This window comes from Brachyhypopomus gauderio, unplaced genomic scaffold (genome assembly GCF_052324685.1).
Source record: "Brachyhypopomus gauderio isolate BG-103 unplaced genomic scaffold, BGAUD_0.2 sc69, whole genome shotgun sequence".
NCBI classification, from domain to species: Eukaryota; Metazoa; Chordata; class Actinopteri; order Gymnotiformes; family Hypopomidae; genus Brachyhypopomus; species Brachyhypopomus gauderio.
The window spans coordinates 1,517,573-1,539,637 of NW_027506890.1; the positions used below are offsets into that span (position 1 = coordinate 1,517,573).

Consider the following 22,065-nt stretch of genomic DNA (forward strand, 5'->3'; position numbering starts at 1 on the left):
AAACTCAATGCTGTTACTGTTAAAGACTCCTATCCATTACCACGTCCTGCTGATGCTTTGGACAGCTTGTCAGGTTCATGTTGGTTCAGCACCATGGACCTCGCTAGCGGCTATTGGCAAGTGGAACTAGAGCCACAGGACAGGGAGAAGACGGCTTTTACAACAGGGCAGGCTTTATATCAATTTAAAGTCATGCCTATGGGACTTACAAATGCTCCCCCAACATTTCAACGTCTGATGGAGCTGGTGCTTCGTGGCCTGCATTGGAAAGAATGCCTTATCTATCTTGACGATGTCTTAATCTTTAGCCGGACTTTCTCACAACACCTGACTAGCCTTGAAGAAGTCTTGACTCGTTTCCGTTCTGCTGGGCTTAAGCTGAAAGCCAGCAAATGTCACTTTGCATGCAGCCAAGTTACATTCCTGGGACATGTGGTTTCCAGCCAAGGACTCCAGCCGGATGCAAAGAACCTGGGCAAAGTTCGTGACTGGCCAACCCCTCGGACCACAACAGAGGTGAGAGCATTTGTGGGGTTGTGCTCATATTATAGACGTTTTATCAGGAACTTCTCAGTCATTGCTGCACCCCTTCATGCTCTCACACAAAAGGGTGCTTTGTTTAGCTGGACTATGTCTTGTGAGGACGCTTTCCAATCCTTAAAGCATGCTCTCACGAACCCTCCCATTGTTGCCCACCCTGTTTTTTCTCAGCCGTTTCTACTGTACACTGATGCCTCGCAGCACTGCATAGGGTCAGTCCTGGCTCAAGTTCAAGAGCGGACGGAGCGAGTTATAGCTTATGCGAGTCATACACTGACACCTTCACAGCAAAAATGGTCCACATATGATCGTGAGCTCTGGGCAATTGTTTGGTCCGTGAGACACTTCAAACATTTCCTGGCTGGTACCACCTTCACGATTGTTACGGACCATAAGCCCCTGCTGAGTCTCCAAAAATCTGCTGTTCAGAATGATCCGACTGGTAGACGGGGCCGTTGGATACTGGAACTTGGTGTGTATGACTACACGGTCACTCACAAAGAGGGTAAGAAACATGCCAACGCTGATGCCATGTCAAGACATCCCATTCTGCAGGGGGACACTAAAGCTGTCCAGAGTGTTTTAACCACCCTAGTTCCGGGGGACAAGATGACATCTAGTGGTGACAGGGTGATTGACGAGCATGTTCCAGACTTCTGCCCAACTTTGGAAATTGATCCAGATGAGATGCGCAACTGCCAGGAGGCAGATGATTCACTTGGCACGGTGAGAGCTTGGATGGAGGAAGGCCGATGCCGGCCACAGTTAGGCTCTTTAAAGGGTCTGTCTCCTGCTGTGAGGAAACTCTGGCATGAATTTCCCAAACTGTCTCTGCGACATGGAATACTATGCAGAAAATACAAAGGCTCACCGTACGCATTGCCTGTGTATCAGGTTGTCCTCCCTGATGTGCTCATACCTACTGCATTGAAAGCTCTGCATGGTAATGAGTTTAGTGGACATCTGGGAGCAGATCGTACCCTGCAGAGAGCAAGACGAATCTGCTATTGGCCATATATGTCTCGTGACATTCACAAGTTTTGCTCAGAGTGTCTCCCCTGCCAATTACGCAGTTCCCCGGCTCCACACGAGCGAGCCCCTTTGCAGTCTATTCATGCCACCCGTCCCTTTCAGAGAATTGCTGCGGACATCACAGAGCTGCCCATTACATCCAAGGGACATCGGTACGTGTTGGTCATCATGGACTTTTTCACCCGATATGTCAATCTCTTCCCCTTGAAAGACCAGCGGGCCATTACTGTAGCTCAGTGTATTTTTGAGGAATACCTCCGTCAGCATGGCATTCCTGAAGCCATTCACACGGATCAGGGCAGACAATTCGACTCTGATTTGATGAAACAACTGTGCAGGATGCTGAACATCGAGAAAACCCGCACCTCACCATATCATGCCCAGTCAGATGGCATGGTTGAGAGACTGAATAGGACACTGAAGGACCAGCTGGCTAAATACATGTCACAGAGAGGGGGTGAATGGGACAGTTATCTGCCACAGTTTGAACTCGCTTACAACTCCAGTGTACATTCAAGCACAGGGTTTTCCCCCTTCTTCCTGGCCCATGGCAGGGAGCCACACCTACCTGTTGACATTCTGTTAAAGTGTGACCCAACACTAACCTCACCCACACCTGGTACCCCAGCTGCTTATGCACAGGACCTCACTGCACGGTTGTCACAAGCCCTTGGAGCTGCTGCTCAGAATTCTACTGCTGCCAAACAACAGCAGAAGCTTCAATATGACAAGAAGACTGTGTTTCACCCTCACAAGGCCGGAGACTTGGTCTGGCTTGATGATCCGGCTCAACGCCAGAACAAGCTAGCTCCTCGATGGAAGGGACCATTCGTCATCCTCAAACGGATGGACAAAGACGGCAACTTAGGTGTCACATATGAAATTACAGATTCCAAGGACCAGCATTCCAGACGGTGGGTAGTACACCACAATCGTCTTAAACCTTACAAAGGGACTTTTCAAAAGGAGACAGTCCATAGTCCGAAACCTGCCACTTCAACTGAGGCCGGAACGCAGCACGGCCCACCGCAATCCAACCTTACTGCATTATCAGGAGCTCTTCCTTTCCATCCTCCAGCCCGTATCTTTGTGCCTTCTCGGCCAAGGGTGCATACGGTACCTGCCCTTGTGGGTAGCCCAACTGCTTCTGATCCTGTCCTCCGGACTGACTCTCAGCCTAGTACTTCTCCAGAGCAGGTGCCTTCTTCCGGACCTGGGTCTCCCTCCCCAGTTACCCCTGCTCATCTAGCCACAACACGCAGTGGCCGCATAGTTAGACCCCCTGCCAGATTCAAGAACTTTGTGGTGTGATTTGCAGGTTAAGCGAGGGTAATGCCTCAGGGGGCTTTTTGCCTTTACGGCACTGATGATTTAAAAAAAAAAAAAAAAACAACTTGTTGATGGATTGTTGGTCAGTATTGCTTTTGAATGTTTGATGACTTACGAGTTGAAATGAGGACATTTCTTTGGAAGAAGGGGACGTCTGTGAGGGCGATGGATATATATGTTTATTATTCAGAGTTAATTTCATAGTTAAAATGTATGGGTAAAATGTGGGGATGCAATGTTATATGTTATATTATATACAAGTTCCGTAGCTCTGTACTGCAGTTTGGTTCACTTTAGTTCCGATGGGCTGACTTCCCAGTGGGGGGACTAATTAAGGGACACCTGAGGGGGCTGACCTTGTGTTCGCAGAGAGGAGAGTGTGTGCGTTGTTGCGCTACGAGTTTTTCCCTGTACTGAGCTGTTCGGCTGGAAATAAAGAGAAATTCCTTATTGTAACCCGACTATTTTTCCTTCCCACACCTCAGAGAAGAGACTGGAATAAGTCAATTCACATTATAGGGTTACACATAGAACGTTTGGATGGTAAAACAGCAAGCACTAATAAAAAACCCTAACGATACAAATACATGACAAGATTTACTGGACAAACTCTGCATTTGGTCAAGTGTCAGATTCAACTTGCCTATATAATTACCAGATACTTGCCTGTATAATTATCATATACCATAAATACCAATAATGCTATTGTTGTTTTGGGCTCCTGAGTTAGATTCCTTCTACAATATAAGATAAATTATATTTATAACACCCAGTTAGATTTTTTTTGCCCAACGCAAAGTTCATTGAACATTTGTCATTTTATCAGTGCATACTACAAATTCAGGCACGAAGCCAGAAGGCGGGCCAAATTATGTGAGAGAAGTAGCACTGAACTTCCACGTAACCGTAACAACCATCCTAGCATCGCGCATGCGCCAGGTTTGCGATCAACTTGTACTGGGAAATAATGAAAGAGATTGAAACAACTGACCGTGGATCAGCTGTTTCTTCAGAAGACGCTGCGCCATTGCCCCAGTTCTGAAGGAGAGATCTGTGAACGCACCTTTCGTTGTCATCCCACATCATCCAATTAAAGAACTGCTGAAAGCGGTGTGCGATCCTAATTAGTCAATAGTACGGGAGATGGACTGTGATTGGTCCGTTCAAGTGCAAGTCCCTCCTTCAGTGAAGTCACGAAGAACTGCTGAGGAATCCGACGGGAAGTCACACGGTAAATAGACCCAAACATTGAATGTTATACGAGTAACGTTATTTAACATTACTTGGTTTAAAATGTGATATTTTTGTCGAAAGACAAGGCTATGTTTTAAGTTATATTTCAGGTGTCATTACTAACAACTTGTTAGTCTAGTGGTATAGCTTCGTAACGGTCCGCTGGATATCTGGCTAACGATGTTGGTATGCTAGCAATATAACCAAGACATTTTCTACATTTTGTTCAGAGTTTGTAGTTTGACAAATACATGCCAATTGCATCTTGTCATAAAACATTACGTTTTTTTCTTAAATCATTTTTAGCATATATGTCTGAAAATACAGCTCTTCTCCAGATTAATTTTAGTAAGCATCATCCTATATTTATGCTAATATAGTTTAGTTTACTTGCAAACATGTTTTTGCAGCCATTATAATCCAGACAAAAAGAATGATCGTCAAATGCCTGCTTTATTAACATATACACTAGTATTCCTACTTTAGTGTGTTACAGAAATATTTATTTTTGGGTTGTTTAGATTGGAAAATCACTGGGGTTCCAGTTTGCTCAGACACGTAAGTGTTGTTGGTCTTGCTCTGTATACTGTGTGTTTGTGTGTGCACGTGTATATATATATATATATATATATATATATATATATATATATATATATATATATATATATATATATATATATATATATATAATGTATGTATGTTAGCCTAGACTCCACATGTACAAACAATTATTTTATTAAAATAAAATATTTTCTGCTAAATTGGATTTCCTGAGTTTAGACAATCTTACAATTTTATCTTTTTCACAGAATGGCAAGTCCTGGTAGGTGAGGTGCACGGGAAATGCTCAAGAGAACCCGCTGTCCACCAAAGAAACTAAGGTTCTTTGTGCAGAACACTGATGTACAACTTCATGAACAAGGTATTTTTTAATAATATTTTAGTTTTAGATACACAGTTCGTGGTTAATACACAGTTCTAACACACAAGTGTTATCTTTTTAATGAAAATTGTTTATATTACTTATTAGAAGTAATGCTTGAAACGAGCATAGCAATCTTTCAGTTGAAGAAAAGGGGAAAAATTGTAGGATACAAGTTATTACGTACATATTATATAATATATTATATTACATTACATACAGTCTATTGGCCAGATTTGACTTGACAATTCATATTTGTAGTGTGAGTTCTTTTGTTTTACGCTTTGGTATTGTTAATATTTAGCATTGTTTGTTAACATAAGTTATTTTAATTTTTTAAGTTAAATTTTTAAGTTAAATTAATAAGGCTCAAAAGACAGTGTTTTGCAGGGAATATTGTCTTACCTTTGTCGTGTATGATGTATCATATTATGCTACTGTTTTTTGTTTGTATTTTGTTCGAATCTATTTAGCATCTAATTCAGTTGTACATAAATTGTACTTCAGTTTCTGACATTGCACCAACACCTCAGTTATTACTCCTGCAATTTCTTTTTTTTTTCTTTTTGTACATATGCAACATTTCTGTTCAAGAAAAAAGAAGTTGCAAGATGCATGCAAGAATAAAATGTATGTATGTAAAATGTTGTGTCTTAATTAAAATGAATTTGTTTATTTGGGGAAACAAAATGTAACTGAGTCATTTCCTTTTCATTCTATAGTAAAAATGGAGCCTTGAAGGAGATTAATTCAATACAAGAAAGAGATATCATTTGGAATTCTCAGTTTTGACTCCTTTAACCTCAGAGATTTCTCAAGTCTCAATTTTGTCTAATTCTATTTCTCCTAAGAACTTTTAGGAGAAACATCTGTGACAAAGTTGATATCTTAATGAAACATAAATGAGAATCTCAAATAAGTGTCCTGAGACATCAAAGATCAACATTTAAGCAATAAAATTTTCCTCTGGTTTGGCATGACATGACTTGCATGACTTGCAGAACATGACTGACATGATTGACATGACTGATATAACTGACATGACTGGACTGATATGATTGGCATGACTGGACTGACATGACTGGCATGTCTGATATGACTGATTTGACTGACATCACTGGCATGACTGACATATACTATACATATACTATAGATATGCATACAAACTATACATACATTTAGGTAGAAGTGTGTGTGTGTGTGTGTGTGTGTGTGTGTGTGTGTGTGTGTGTGTGTGGTAGTGTATGTACTTAAACTATGACAACATACACTACCGTTCAAAAGTTTGGGGTCACCTAGACAATTTTGTGTTTTCCCTGAAATCTCATACTTTTATTTATCAAATGAGTTGCAAAATGAATAGAAATATAGTCCAGACATTGACAAGGTAGAAATAATGTTTTTTTTTTATTTGAAATAATTTTCTACTTTGCTTTCGTCAAAGAATGCTCCCTTAGCAGCAATTACAGCATTGCAGACCTTTGGCATTCTAGCTGATAATTTGCTGAGGTAATCTGGAGAAATTTCACCCCATGCTTCCAGAAGCCGCTCCCACAAGTTTGATTGGGTTAATGGGCACTTTTTTCGTACCATACGGTCAAGCTGCTCCCACAACAGCTCAATGGAGTTGAGATCTGGTGACTGCGCTGGCCACTCAATTACCGATAAAACACCAGCTGCCTGCTTCTTCTCTAAATAGTTTGTGTATAATTTGGAGGTGTGCTTTGGGTCATTGTCCTGTTGCAGGATGAAATTGGCTCCAATCAAGCGCTGTCCACAGGGTATGGCATGGTGTTGCAAAATGGAGTGATAGCCTTCCTTATTCAAAATCCCTTTTACCTTGTTCAAATCTCCCACTTTACCCGCACCAAAGCAACCCCAGACCATCACATTACCTCCACCATGTTTGACAGATGGTGTCAGGGACTCTTCCAGCATCTTTTCAGTTGTTCTGTGTCTCACAAATGTTCGTCTGTGTGATCCAAACACCTCAAACTTTGATTCATCTGTCCATAACACTTTTTTCCAATCTTCCTCTGTCCAATGTCTGTGTTCTTTTGGCCATATTAATCTTTGGCATTTTCTTTGCCACTCTGCCCTGAAGGCCAGCATCCCGGAGTTGCCTCTTCACTGTAGACGTTGACACTGGCGTTTTGCGGGTACTATTTAATGAAGCTGTCAGTTGAGGACCTGTGAGGCGTCGATTTCTCAAACTGGAGACTCTAATGTACTTGTCTTCTTGCTCAGTTGTGCAGCGGGGCCTTCCACTTCTCCTTCTACTCTGGTTAGAGCATGTCTGTGCTCTCCTCTGAAGGGAGTACTACACACCATTGTAGGAAATCTTCAGTTTCTTGGCAATGTTTCGCATGGAATAGACTTCATTTCTCAGAACAAGAATAGACTGTCGAGTTTCAATTGAAAGTTGTTTTTTTCTAGCCATTTTGTGAGTTTAATCGAACCAACAATTGTAATGCTCCAGATTCTCAACTAGCTCAAAGGAAGGTCAGTTTTATAGCTTCTCTAATCAGCAAAACTGTTTTCAGCTGTGCTAACCTACTTGCACAAGGGTTTTCAAGGGTTTTTTAAATATCCAATAGCCTCCTTACAGAGTTAGCAAACACAATGTACCATTAGAACACTGGAGTGATGGTTGTTGGAAATGGGTCTCCATACATGTAGATATTGCATTAAAAACCAGATGTTTACAGCTAGAATAGTCATTTACCACATTAATAATGTATAGAGTGTATTTTTGATGCATTTAATGTTAGCTAAATTGAAAAAAAAACTGCTTTTCTTTCAAAAATAAGAACATTTCTAAGTGACCCCAAACTTTTGAATGGTAGTGTATACTAATACATATATATACATACATAAGCATACATAGAAACTATACATACATATAGGTATAAAGGTGTGTGTGTCTGTGTGTTTGTGTGAGAGATAGACAAAAAAAGAAGCCAAATATCAGTTTGTATGAGCATGTGTTAGTCACTGAGATATGGGTGGGTATGGCTAGAGAAATGTCATTGTGAATGCTATAGGAAGGCCTGCTTGTGCCTGTGCCTGTATAATAGACACAGAGGGTTCTAGGTAGCCAGAGCAATGTTTACTTAGGGCACAGAGATGGGAGGGGGAATGTGGGTGAGAGTGTGAGAGAGACTGAGTGTGTGTGAGAGGGAGAATGTGACAGAGGCACTGTAACATGCATTTTTATGCATTGTATATAATATTGCACTGTAGAGCCATACAATAACCGATTTGGATGAAACTTGGCAAATTTGTTCAGGATGAGATTGTGAATGGGCTTGTGCATTTTGGTCAGAATTGGATAAAATATGAAAGAGCTTCAAGAATATGAATATTATATGTATCGATGCTGTCCATTTAAAAAATATTTAGCAGGTATAAGTGGCCTAAGATCCAAAATCTTTGGATAGTTTTTTTTCACACTCTGTAGAGTATTATAAGACTTTGCTTGACATGATAGTATGAAAATCCTAGGAGGAGTATGAAAAGTGATGATTTCAAACTATTATTAACTGTAAATGAACTGTGCATTTTTTAATAGGACATGTAATGGGAAAGTTGTTCGCACTACTGCAAGGAATCAAAAGAGTCCAATTGCATGTCATATTCATAGCGCACTTGCCCACACCCAAGAGGTTTTGTGCAGATCGACCAATGGTAAGCCTGTCAAACTCGTGCCGATCACTGATTGGCCGATTACATCAGCCATTTTGGAAGTATGGCGTGTCTGCTTTAGGACCTGGTTCCCAGAGGCCCATAAATGATGTCTGCCAAGTTTCATGTGGATCGGCCAATCTGAGTGCATGGGGCAAATTTTTGCATGTTATAGCACCCCCTAGCAGGTGAGGTATGGCAACCTCTGCGAAATGCCCCAGACCCTCACAGGGAAGCTGTCTGTGAAGTGCCATCTCATTGCATGCAAGTTTTCTTCAGTTAGAGCTCCATATGCGCAAAATTTACTATTGAGTTTACGCCCCCTCATTTGATTGGCGTATACTGACTAGGTAGTGAAGAAATTAGCATTTTCGTTGGATACCTTTTAAAGGTCAGCCTCTTCTGAATGTTTTGATACCACATATGTGCATGAATGTGAAAAATCCAGGGACTAGTTTGCGCTCAAAGATATGTGCGATTTTGCACATTATGCAAATTAACTCGAAATCTAAGCGAGCGGAGCTTGATGGTTGTATATTAATTGTCCTATTGAATTTAGTCAAGGAATGTATAGGAACTGGAATTTTGGTTGTAGGACCTACGGTGTAGGACAGACCTGGGCAAACTACGGCCCGCGGGCCACATCCGGCCCGTTGTGCGTCCCTGTCCGGCCCGCGAGAGGCCAATCATAAATGAAACAAATATCTATGTCGTGCGTGCGATACAACTGTGACGCTTTTATCTTGAAAGCGCTACGTTTGTGTTAATTCCGTGTGGACGTACCTGCGTGTGTGTGTGAGTTGTGCGAGAAACACTGTAGGTGATCAGCGACAAGTTAAAGCTGAAATTATACTTTCGGGAGTGAACGTTGCACCTCGTGCGAACCTACGCAAACGGCGGAAAATTTACGTGACAAATTTTAATTGTGCATTGTGTTCCAGGTTTGAAAAGTGCTGGAATTTAGGCTAAAGTACTTGAAAATGCTTGAAATTGTAACTGTATTTCGATTCACAATACAGTGGTACCTCGAGATACGAGTTTAATCCGTTCCAGACCCGTGCTCGTATCTCGAACTGCTCGGTTCTCGAAGCAATTTAACAATGTAAAGTATTGTAATTGGTTCCGGTCCTTAAAAAAATCACAAAACTAGCATAAATGTGGAAAAAAGACATGTTCTTTATTAATAAAGGCACACGCAACATGTATAATTAAACAATACAGTAAATTGGGACAATATCGTCAAGCCTTTCGCTGTGTTTGCACTTTTAAAGTTGTCCTTCTGCTTCAGGATTGTGCTAATGGTGGATGTACTCGAGCGAGTTCGGCTACACGAGTGCCTTTCTCATGCAGGTGAATAATCTCCTGCTTAGTTTCAACAGTTATCATTCTCCTCTCACTGGACTTTCCACTACTAGAGCCTTTCTTTGGAGCCATAATGCAAAAAAAAACCTTTGTAGTACAGTATTGAAATACTGTACAGTACTGTATACACCGTACGTACTGTTACTCGTTGCAAAGCACTCGAGCGCAAAGCACACGAGCTAATTAATGATTTCTTTTTTTCCATATAGTACTGTACTGCCACCTAGTGGTTGATGCTCGTATCTCGAGCGTCAATCAATCAATCAATCAATCAATCAAATTTTATTTATATAGCGCTTTTTACAACAGTTGTTGTCACAAAGCAGCTTTACAAGTGCCGAGTCCTAGCCCCAGTGAGCAAGCCAAAGGCGACAGTGGCAAGGAAAAACTCCCTAGTTTTTTTGCATGAGGAAGAAACCTTGAGAGGAACCAAGACTCAGGGGGGGAACCCATCCTCCTCTGGCCGACACCGGTCACCATGACAACAACAACAATTTAGACAGAAAGAAGAGAAAGAAAAGGAAAAATATGTAATAATGTCCATCATGATGTATGCATCCGGTTAGGCAGGAGGTGGCTGGCTCAGGATGGATCGCTGGTCTCCTCATCTCATTATTCCTCAAGCAGGCGGGCAGCCATGTGGAGAAATGAAACAGGGAAAATTAGCTCTGTATGAGGACATATACAGGACAGGTAAAATTATAAACATTTCCGGAGTGTGGCAGCAACTCCGGCATTTAGTTAAATTATTACAGCCTAGCTAATAAGGCAGAACCAGAAGGTAACATAGGCTTGGGGGCATTCTGAGACAATGGCATCCGTCCACTGCACTGTCAACAAACTTGAGTGACCACGAGCAGTGACAGGACGACAGCACCAGCGCCCCAGTCTACCATAAAACCCTTCGTCTATGAACCCCTGGATCTGTACTTTTATCTAAGGGGGGATATTAATTATCAGACGCTAAACTAAATAAGTGGGTTTTCAACCTAGACTTAAAGATTGTGAGTGTGCACTCATATGTCGAACAGAAATTTTGCTCGGCTCTGTGCTCGTATCTTGGATCGCTCGTATGTAGAGCAGCTCGTATCTCGAGGTACTACTGTATCTGACTGAACAGGGGGGTATTCCAGAAAGCGGGTAAGTAAACTCAGAGTTAACGAAAGCTCAGGTTTTCCGTTCCAGAAACCGAGCTTAGAAAGAACCTGAGTCAGCTGGGAAATAAATGGACCTTGAAAGTGCCGTAGAAGTGCTTTAAAGCTAGATTTAAGCCAGGTTTATACCTGCGCGCGGCGAAAATTATGTAATCGTGGTGGCGGAGGGCCTCGCGCTGTTGATTCGCAAGGTCGTGCACCTCTCGAATTTTGTAACTTCGCGCGCGCGCTGCGCTTCAGCGCAATGAACAAAGTCATGTTTGCAGGGTTCATACACCTTTACAAGGTGGAATTAAAGCATTTATACGTAACTTTCAAGGTCCATTTCAATATTTCCCAGCACGTTAAACTTAATTAAGTTAAATATTTAAATAAGTTAAGTTAAATATTTAAATAAATTTTAAAAAGTGAAATAATTCGCTTTTTTATCACATTATTTAATTGTTGTTTATTTTCAAAACGCCCAATCTTAACGTCTTCACGTTCTCTCATGTTTCGTCCTGGAATTACAAGAGGCTCGTATTTGTTAACGTAATACAAGAAAACTGTTGATTCAGATGGCTATTTGTTGTGAAACGAAGTAGTTACAATTTCAAACATTTTCAAGTATTTAGTCTAAATTCCAGCACTTTTCAAATCTGAAACAAAAAGCAATCAGTCCCACCAGGATTTCGCGGGCCTTTTTTGTGATTGTTGCGGGCTAAAATGTTTGATGTTGCGGGTGTTTTTAAAAAAAAATTGCGATGGAAGTTGCAGTGTGTTTTTGCTTTTTTGTGAGTACATTACAATAGGGAGTAAATGTTGTATGGTTTCCTCTATTTAGTAGTCCATTTTAATTATCTATTTACCTATTTATTCAGGGTTGCCAACTTTTCAAGATTGCTTGAAATGAGATTTGAACCTGGAGGGGGTGGCGAACGTAAGTTGTTACCGGGCGGCCTGTAAAATGGACACAAATTAAGTATTATATCGAGATCGATCGCCAGTGGTTGGCGCCAGAGCGAACTAGTGACTCATAGATATGGATCAGAGATAAATAAACTTTATCTCTGACTTTAAACTTTATCTCAGTTTAAAGTTTAAACTTATAAACTTTATCTCAGACCCTCGTCGCTTGCGTGAGCTGCAGTGACTTCGCGGGCTACCGTTGCATTGTGGGGAATGTAGTGTTTGTGCGTGCAAAACACCATCGGGCGGCTGTGGCCTGCGGGCCGGTTCTAATAGTAATTAAATACCATCCAGGGGGCCATAGATAATCAATTCGCGGGTCGGATCTGGACAGTTTATCCCCGCTTTTATGTAGTGTACCGGGATACTGCTTTTCCCGATCTTTTTGCCGTTATTTGCGTCGCTCATGCTGCTTTCAGTCTGCTCCTCTTGAACGTATATACGGAAGTAAGGCGGGAGTTTGTCGACGTCACATCAAGACGACATCAGTGATTGGTCAAATTTGCGGGAAAGTTGCGGTGATTGGCTGAAGTTGCAACACCGCCCTGAATTCGCGGGGTTTGCTTGAAGTTGCGTTGAAGTTGCAAATCGCAACATCGCGACTTTCTGGAGGGTCTGAGCAATATTAAAATTGGTCAGGTAAATGCTCCCTCCCCTGTTTTTGAGGGGTGTTTCTTTATACCAACACACATCGTTTCGGAGAACACTGCACAGAATGTGACGCGGCAAGTATAAACGCCTCCGCCGTTGGCGGAAGTTTTCGTGAGGTGGGCGGAGCCATTATGATGACGTCATTATTGTTTGTGTGGCCCTCTGACACAATTCAGGTTTCTCATGTGGCCCCTTGTAAAAATTAATTGCCCACCCCTGGTGTAGGAGATATGGACCAAAAGTCAACATAGTCTGCTATAGCGCCACCATCAGGCCAATTTGGGTCCCTGGATGAGAATCTGGTCCTTGGAGTTAACTGAACCTTTCTGCTTATATATAACCCTAAGATTCTTTGTGATGTGATGAGTCGGGTAGATCTGTCATACTGGGCAGTTCGGTTAATTTGCGTGCTCTGCTCGGACTTCAGCGGATAACTTTGCTCAAAAGAGCTGTGCTTCATTTCGTAGTGGCGTTTCACGTTGCCACTTTTAATTAATGCAACCGTTTCTGAGCATATAAGACAAACATGTTTTGGCTTATGTTTTAAACTTATCTGTCCACTCATCTTTAAAACAGTGGTTTTCAGCATCAACTTTTCTTATTTTGAACAAGCCATACCTTCGCTCTGCTCGGCTTTGCCCGGGTGAGATAGCGGCACTGGCTGCGCAGGGCCAACTAAAGATTTGATTAGCACAATTGAGTGCCGCTATTACCGTAATAACTGTAGTAGAGGTAACCTCTTGCCATAGTTGCCAGGTTCGCGGTTTTCACGCCAAATTTGGCTTGTTTGAAAATCCAGCCGCGGATAAAAATTCAGGAGTCGCGGGGTGCGGTTTTTTGGGCTACTTTTGAGTTGGGCTACCACGGGAGTTACAAGTCAACACTAAGAATCGATCGCGATATAATACTCAATTTGTCTCCATTTTACACTCGCCGCCCCCCCCCCCAACAACTTTGGGCTTTGGGCTAATTTAGGCTTCTGAAGGGCGGGTTTTACACTGACTTTGTGCGGGATATTTTTGTAGGACCTGGCAACCCTGCCTCTTGCCCACATTTCTGCTTGACTCTGCGCCTGTCTTTCGCCGGAAAAATGCTCCATGAAAATGATCTAATTTTGTGAATTTATCATGTTGGGCATGGGTCCGGACAGAACAATCACTCGGTCCGGATTCGGATTCGGACCGAGGTCCGCCATTTGGGGATGCCTGCGTTAGAAGAATTCGCATTTCGCGCTTCTATTTCTTTTTGAGCCTGCTTGAAATTTAACTTCGCGTTTGGACCGTTCAAAAACATCGTTGGACTGTTCAAAAGATATTAATAGGTTAGTGGACTGTTACATTATATTCTTGTTTATTGTTTCCTGAAGTTTTATCTCAGTCTGAACAGTTTAAGATAGTTTTAAGGGTCCCAAGACAACGTGTTGGTCCGATGAACCAAGTATCACGGCGGACACGAAAAAGAAAAACTAGCCACATGCTAAAACTAGAGCACATTTCCTGATCACACGATTTCCTTTTGTTTTAGGTTAATTGCATTAAAAATTAAGGCCGATTTAAATTTGAATATCTTTGGACTGCCTTGATCAAATTTGACAATTAAGGCATCTTTTTTGTTATATTGTGCTGCATCTAATACAACTATTTTAAGTGTGATTAATTAATGTTGAAAAAAGTGTCCAAGTCACTACTATCGAGCTAGTTACACTCTCTGGCATGTTATTTGGGTTTAGTAACGTTACAAATACTTTACAAGGTTGGTATAGTGTTCAACAACACTGTCGCTGTAAGGGCCACTCTGGGTGCCATGGGTTCAAGTCCTCTCTAGGTACGTTTTAGAAAAATCCACAGAGAAAATTGTCAAAATCTTTTTTCTTAACAAACCTTTAGTTATTACATTGTGGGTAGGTAACTCATGAAATGATACTGAAGAGTATGAACGGTAAAGGAATTAAAAAATGAGTTTTAAAAAGGTGGGACTTTGGAACTACATTACATCTGATTCTTTTAACTGATTTTTTTAGAGGTAGTTGTGTGAAAAGCAGCAGTTCAGTAGTAATAAGGTTTCGAGATACACCAGATACTTGTATGCACAGGTTCGTTATTATGGATGGTAGGCCTACTGCTTTAAGTTTTAATTAATTAATTAATCAATTTGTACAAATACAAATCAGAATACTATATTTCAAATATGTATGTATTTTTTGTGTTTTAAATCAAATGTAAATCTAATTGGATAATTAACTGAATTCTATTGAAATACAGGTATATTGTGCAGTGAGAACTGTAGCATCTTCATGGTATGTTCTATTATCCCATACTGTTATTTCTTGGTCTTTTTGGAGGTAAAAAAAAAAAGCCATTCAAAAGCAGGAAAGAACTGGCACTTCCTGGCAGAGGGAGTGCACAAGATCTTCCACAGAATTAACCACATTCTGGTGCACTCACCATGCGTGTGCACTTTTAAACCCCTTGTAGTGACAACACAAGATTTTTATTCCCATGTCTTTCCATTTTATGAAGGCTATGAAATATAGTTTTGTTGATCACAGATGATTGTATTATTCATTCTGTATTTCTACAGTTCTCCTTAATTGGATCACATGCTTTACAGTAAGTGTCATTCACACTTAGTAAGTCAATTCATACTTGAATACACTGTAGTTTAGAAAGAACCACCAGGACTCAGCAGGTCAAGACACTAGCTTAGTTGTAAGCTGCAAGATTGATTTATGAGATCTAATTTTCATAAACAACATGGTCTTCTCAAACAATGGAAGAGACGTGAAGGTGGCATGATTAGCTTACGTCTCTGGACTGCTGCTCTGTGGCAGCCAGTCCAGAGCAGCACAGAGGCTAAAGCTCATTGTGCCACCTCCGCTGTTGCCATATGGTGATGCACAGCAGGTTGCACAGGAACAGATCCAGATCTGGAGATCATTCTGGTTACACTGAACCTACTTTTCTAATCACTTCTGACAGTTTCTCCAGATGAGACAAAAATCTGGCCATTCACGTGGCAGTCATATTGTATGGCTATCCTTGAATAGCAATTAATTAATTAATATAAACATCTCGTAACCAGGTAGGATTGGGAAGTATTCGGCATCAGGTTATCAGGAATTATTACTTGTAGGGATAAAGGAAAAAAGGCTGTAATTCAAGGAAGAAGGAACTTCACTATAGATAAATCTGAAATTCAGTAATTACAGGTAGACCCAGAGGAAATTAAATGCTAGTTAACCAGGTTGTTACTAAGGACTAGAAAACAGTTGGATAATTCTCAGGTTCCTGATTGGTCAGCAGGATTTGTAAAAATAAACCATATTGGAAATTGCCTTTTCTGAATGTTTACGGTACATTCAGCGTTACTCTTGTTCCAAACATCATTTAGAATCATTTATGCATCTGTTTTTATTCTAAAACCTGCTGCAGGCTGCCCCTCTTTCTGCTGTACCCACAACTGTGACTGAGTCACGTAACTGCTGCCGATTTATCAGTGCTGACCCTAAAACCAGATCGTCACAGAAGAAAGTGAGATTCACCAGACTAAACTTTCTACAGCCATCTAGTTTGAAGGGCTTCTGCCTAATTCTGCTCGGGTTCCTGTTCTTGGCTGACAGGAGCCTGATGTCTTGGGCTGTTCTGCTGTTATCTTCAGTCCACCTCAAGATTTGACATGTATGTTCTGAAATGCCAATTTGCATAAAATGAAAGATGGGAAGGAATCTAATTAATTAAACAAGCTATTCATTCAGATTACCCAGAAAGCATTAATTTAGCTATAAACATTAAAATAATTTATTACTTTTAATTGTATTATTATTATTTCTCAGATGTGTACTTGCCTTAGTAAATTTGGGACATGTCTTTAAAGATTTGTCTACAAAACACTGACTTTGTGTGATGGCTGCCACAATATTAGATCGTAAGAATGTTACCAGTAGGTCTACAGGGGATATTGATATTTTCCAACCCCACCCCCCCCCCCCCTGCCCCACAACGCATCCAGGTCACTGGCTGTATGGCTTTCTGAAGTCCGCGTCCATGCTGACATAGTGTAATGCATCCAGGTGCACTCGAAGAACGTCAGACCTTAGAACCACTGTCATCAAGACGGAATTTCCCACCTGGCATGTGGCCTTACACACATTCTTCTCTACTTGGTTTTAGTGATTCCTGACTCTTGGTGATTTGAACATCTCAGTATTTCCAGTATTAGGCAGGTGGTCTGGTGCATTGTATGAAGTCAATTTTGTGTATTTTATTGTATTTCCAAGGACCTTGCGAAAGGTTCTGAACAACAAGAAATGTTTACTTTTTCAGTTGTAAAAAATAAATTTAAAAATCTCAGCTTTCCTATCAGCTCAAACCAGTATGGCTGTTCTTCTCTGACCTGTGATCAGCAAGACATTTTCATTAGGGCTGCCACAAACGATTATTTTAATAGTCGACTAATCACCGATTAAGTTTTGCGATTAGTCGACTAGTCGGATTGTACGTTAATTGAATATAAAACATACAGCTTATCACACTAGAATGCAACTGCTATTATATAACCATCATTAGATTTCAGCTATAACTAAAAATAAAAACAATTAAGATTAAACCTTTAATGAAATATGCAGCTTGTTGCAACAAACAATTATTAAAATAAGGATAAGGCACTGCCTTTAAAAACACAAAAATAAATAGGCCTACATTAATAAAGAATTTTTTTTTAGGTTTTTCTTTCTTTCATTAGTCTCTGGCATCAAACTTCGCTATATTTAAATCAAATTAGGTAGGGACCTGAAACTAAGGAGTTATTCACAAAAATAAAGTTTTGGTCTCACTGACGTTACAGAAAATACACGAATGCGTGCTAAGGCTAATTAAACCAATTGCCATCACTAATGTTAACTTTTACAGTTACCACGATAAGCAGGGTTGCCAACTCTCACGCATTGAGAGTGAGACACACGCATTTGACCGTCTTCACACGCTCACACACCACACATCCGATATCTCACGCCGAAAAAAAAGTTGGCAACCCTGCGATAATTAAGTACTAAGTTAGCGCTCTGTTTATGGTAACTTTAGCAGCTAACGAGCAATTTAGATTACAGAGATGACGGTCCCTATTCATCGTTGTCACAAGTAGCCACAACATGCTTCAGGTACGTGGTTGTGCTGCCGTGGAAGGCAAGTTCTGCCTTGCAGATATTGCACGCGTTTCGGAACCCGACTACGGAAAATGATCCCGCACTTTTGAGTTCCGTAGCCGGGTAGCCACGATAACAGTAGTGATGGGACATCTGAAGCTACGCTTCGAAGCGTGTACCGAGTAAAAAGGGGCGTGTCCGATGAAGCCCCGCTTCGGAGCTTGTGTTAGATTGAGCAAAATCACGTGATCAGCAACAAACGAGGCCTCGCATTACATCGGCTACGTCATTGCTTCATTTTGCGTATCGTTTTTCAAAATAAAAGCGCTATGAACCCTGTTGCTTCGTGTTGTAGAAGGTGGTTAAATTTAAAATCTGGAACGTTCTAAATTCTTTTTGTTTGATCAGGATGTACATCAGATTCACACATCAAAAACAGACTAAAAACCATTGGAAGAGGCAAACCTTATTTGTAATGTTAAAAACATTTTACATTTGGCAGACGCCCTTATCCAGAGCGACTTACATTTTATCTCATTTTTATATAAGTGAACAATTGAGGGTTAAGGGGCGCCTCAGTCATGGCCTCAGGTCTGGGAATCGAACCCACGACCCTCCGGTTACAAGACCAGTTCCCTAACCACTTCCCTTCCCTAACCACCAGGCCATGACTACCAAACCAGATCTAGAACCCCCAAAAAGCAATTATTTAAAACACATTTTGTTTTTTTTTAAATCAGTTTCTAACTCAAAATATTCAGTCTGCCTCAACAACCACTCAATTCCCAATATAGTAAAGTACAACATATCTTCATTGTCAAATACGTTCATGACATACAAGAAAACCCAACACAACCACTAATGGTCAAGGATTAGATTGGCTACAAATCATTTTAATAATTAAAACATGACAATTAAGTATGATTTAATTGATTCTCCTGTTACTAAACATGAGTTTGATGGAAACTTTGTGACAATATTGCATTTACAAATTTTTGAAAGTATGATCCAACTGAATGACGAGGCTGTTACAGTTTCACCAGTAGATGTCACTAGTGAGTGATGAATGAAGCCTCGAGTAATGAACCTTTTTGCAAAGCAAAGGGTTGGAAAGCTTCATTGCTTCAAGAGGCTTCATTTGCCCATCACTAGATAACAGAGCCTGTCTGTATAACGTCCTGGGATGTCGTCAACTGTCTACCCCGGTTTCCACTAAACTGTGCGTCAAGGACAGAAACGCAGACGCAGCAGTGGAAACTGTCGCAGCAGTTTGGAGAGGGAAAAAAACGACGCATAGACTAATAAATTAGTCGTCGACTATTTTAGTAGTCGACATAGTCGTGACTAGTCGACTAATCATGGCAGCCCTAATTTTCATTCACACAACTGCCACGCTTGACCTTGTGCTGCTGCAACATGATTGGCTGATTGAATAATTACTTTAATAAGCAAATGCACAGGTGTTCCTAATAATGAAATATATTACCTAAAAAGTGAGCATATTTGTAATTCTGGTTGTGATTGCGATTATATACAACTGCAAAAATCTTAGGCAACCGAGAAAATGAAATAATGAGAAATGAAAAGTCATTTATCTGGGCATGAAGTGTTAATGTGCAGAACACTCTATAATACATAAAAACACTACCACAGTAAAATACTTTGGCAATTGTACATTAGTATTATAAAAAGTTGTTTGTTTCCTATTGGAAAATATATAGTTGTAAACCTTCTGTTCTACTGTTCTGCATGGCACAGCAACAATGATGCAGTCATGATTTACAAAACCAAAAAAATCTCGAACATGACTTCAACTGCAACTAAAATACAGTTAAGAGCTTCTTTTGTCTCTTGGCAGTTTGGGCAGTACGCCACCTTATCTGAAGTCAGAGAGCAACACTCTCGTGACAGTCAGACACTAACAGAGAATGAAGAGCAGCCAGCTTCGGTGGAAGAATCCTGGAAGGTTTTATTATTTTGTTTGTTTGCCATGTTCTTCTTTGTGTAAGCAAGTAAATATTAACATGTTCATATAAATATTCATATTAATATGATCTGGAACTTTAAACACAATCTTCTCAGGTGCACAGTGCTGTACTGTTTCCAATGTGAGTTTAAGATTCGCGTTTTTGAGTAAAATACTCATCATTGTTAATGTTGACTAATTGTGCTTCTTGTTTTCAGGTCAGAAACTACACGCCAGAGAAAGTGCACAACACAGACGCCTCTCCAAGAGCATCAGGATGAGATTAATTGAAAGACGCAAGTGCGGGAATGACTGAGACAGGCGTGTATCTGAGAGAGCCACCATACCCTACAGGGGCCGGCCTCCTCCGAGCTCTGGCCAGACCGACAGCATGAAGTCTCGCACTCTGTGTGCCATGGGTGCTCTGGGCCTGGGTCTGGTGGTCATGGGTGTGATCATGACAATGTGGAACAGGGACAAGAGCAAACACCAGCGCGGCACGGGCTCCCCCGAAATCTCCTGGTCGATAGTGCCGTTGTGCACAGGCATGATCTTTCTGCTGCTGTCTCTGGTATTCAAAATGATACAGTGTACACGGGGAGAGCAACAGTCCAGCGACGGCGTGCCCTCTTCAGCAGGGGGGGGTGAGAGGTGAGCGCACCCTCCAGCACACTCTAGCTCCCGCCCAGCCGCAGAACGAGCACGCTCAGTCAGGACGAGGAAGTGAACGCGTTACAGGGGTTCAAACACAGACCCCGATGCAGTGGTGTTGTTGGAGCATTCTAAAGACATTAGGCACAGTCAGTCTTGCTCAGAACACGTTTATTCAAGAACACAATAACCTTTTCGATGTAGAGATGGAGAGACAAGCTGCAAACAGTTTGCTTAAATTTATTTGTAAGGGAGCAAACAGACACGTAAATAAATTGAGAAACGGGAGAAATTAGATTCCATCATTGGAGGCTGTGTGGTTATTCACCTGGGGTCAAACCGGGTAAGGTCAAGTGCTACATTGCTACACGGTGTACCTTGATTCATTTTCAATTCAGTACATGTCCTCTCTCAATGCTAAAGTATAACTACAAAATAAGCATTTGCATTTTTCAACACTATTAAATGTATTGTAAATTCGTCATATGTACCCCATACAGAAGAAAAACAGATGTTCATATATGAACAAGTGAAAACATTTATGTTGAATGCACAGAATACAAGCTAGAAACCCATTCTATGCTAAATGTTTTTCAGTGCTTAAATCGTTGAAACAACCCCCACCCTAAAATATGGGGGGAAATGAAAGCATGGTCGATTTGAGCAACATATGTCTGTATTTTTGTATGTGTAGGCAAAGAGAAGAAGCTGAATGCTATGGTGTGCCCAGCTATGAGGAAGTGGTCGGCAATGATCAATACACTATTGGACATCTCTCTGAACCAAATTACTGCACCACCGACCTTCCAGCCTATGAGCATGTGATGGTGACAGATTGTGGGGCGGAGTTCTCCAATGAATAGTGAGCACGACCCGCCCAGACTCGACAAGACGCACACAGTTCTGTCCCGCATCCTGCACTGATCTGTAGGAACGGGACTCCAGGACTCGTACGGATGCCTTTCAGAGAAAGGTGCGTCAAATCAGAGGACTTGGACAGAAAGACAGCCAGCATATCGCCGCGTCCAGCATCGAACCGATCACCGATCGCCACAATACGACGCACTTCCCCCTGAGCTCCACCGCGTCACACTTACCAGTTGTTCACTAATTCTGAAGTGAGGGGAGGTGCTCTCACTCTGCAGTGACATTGTAAACGCCTCCAAGTGCATCAGTGGTGCTGTCTTCATTATAGTGCTCCCATTCAGAACGGATATGGGTGTCTGATTTTAAAGGGACAACAGTAGAGTTGTATCAGAGCAAAGAGTAAAGTTATGATGTACTTTATAGCTTCCATGCCATCAAAATATGTCTGACCTGTAGGTGACTTAAACAGTCAAGTTTTCAAGAAGCTTCCACTGATCCATAATGTGAGCTGCTGTTTTTACTAATCTCTGATATTTTTACCGATTGCCAGACACTGGGCATCAGAGACACAAAGGCATCAAGGCCA

The 22,065-nt window shown here is 41.2% G+C and overlaps 1 protein-coding gene across 4 annotated transcripts; it reads left to right on the top strand.

Annotated features, from left to right (window-relative positions):
* Window positions 1–13,891: 13,891 nt before the first annotated feature.
* On the top strand, window positions 13,892–21,624 carry LOC143491011 (transmembrane protein 51-like). 4 transcript variants are annotated; one of them, XM_076989634.1, is made up of 4 exons: window positions 13,892–14,176; window positions 19,854–19,999; window positions 20,180–20,612; window positions 21,307–21,624. In XM_076989634.1, exons 3-4 carry the CDS (start codon window positions 20,353–20,355, stop codon window positions 21,473–21,475), a joined length of 429 nt encoding a protein of 142 aa, XP_076845749.1. In that variant the 5' UTR covers window positions 13,892–14,176; window positions 19,854–19,999; window positions 20,180–20,352; the 3' UTR covers window positions 21,476–21,624. The 4 variants fall into 4 exon arrangements, with proteins under 4 accessions (XP_076845749.1, XP_076845747.1, XP_076845746.1 ...); XM_076989632.1 differs by having other exon boundaries at window positions 19,854–19,961; XM_076989631.1 differs by lacking the exon at window positions 19,854–19,999.
* Window positions 21,625–22,065: the final 441 nt, after the last annotated feature.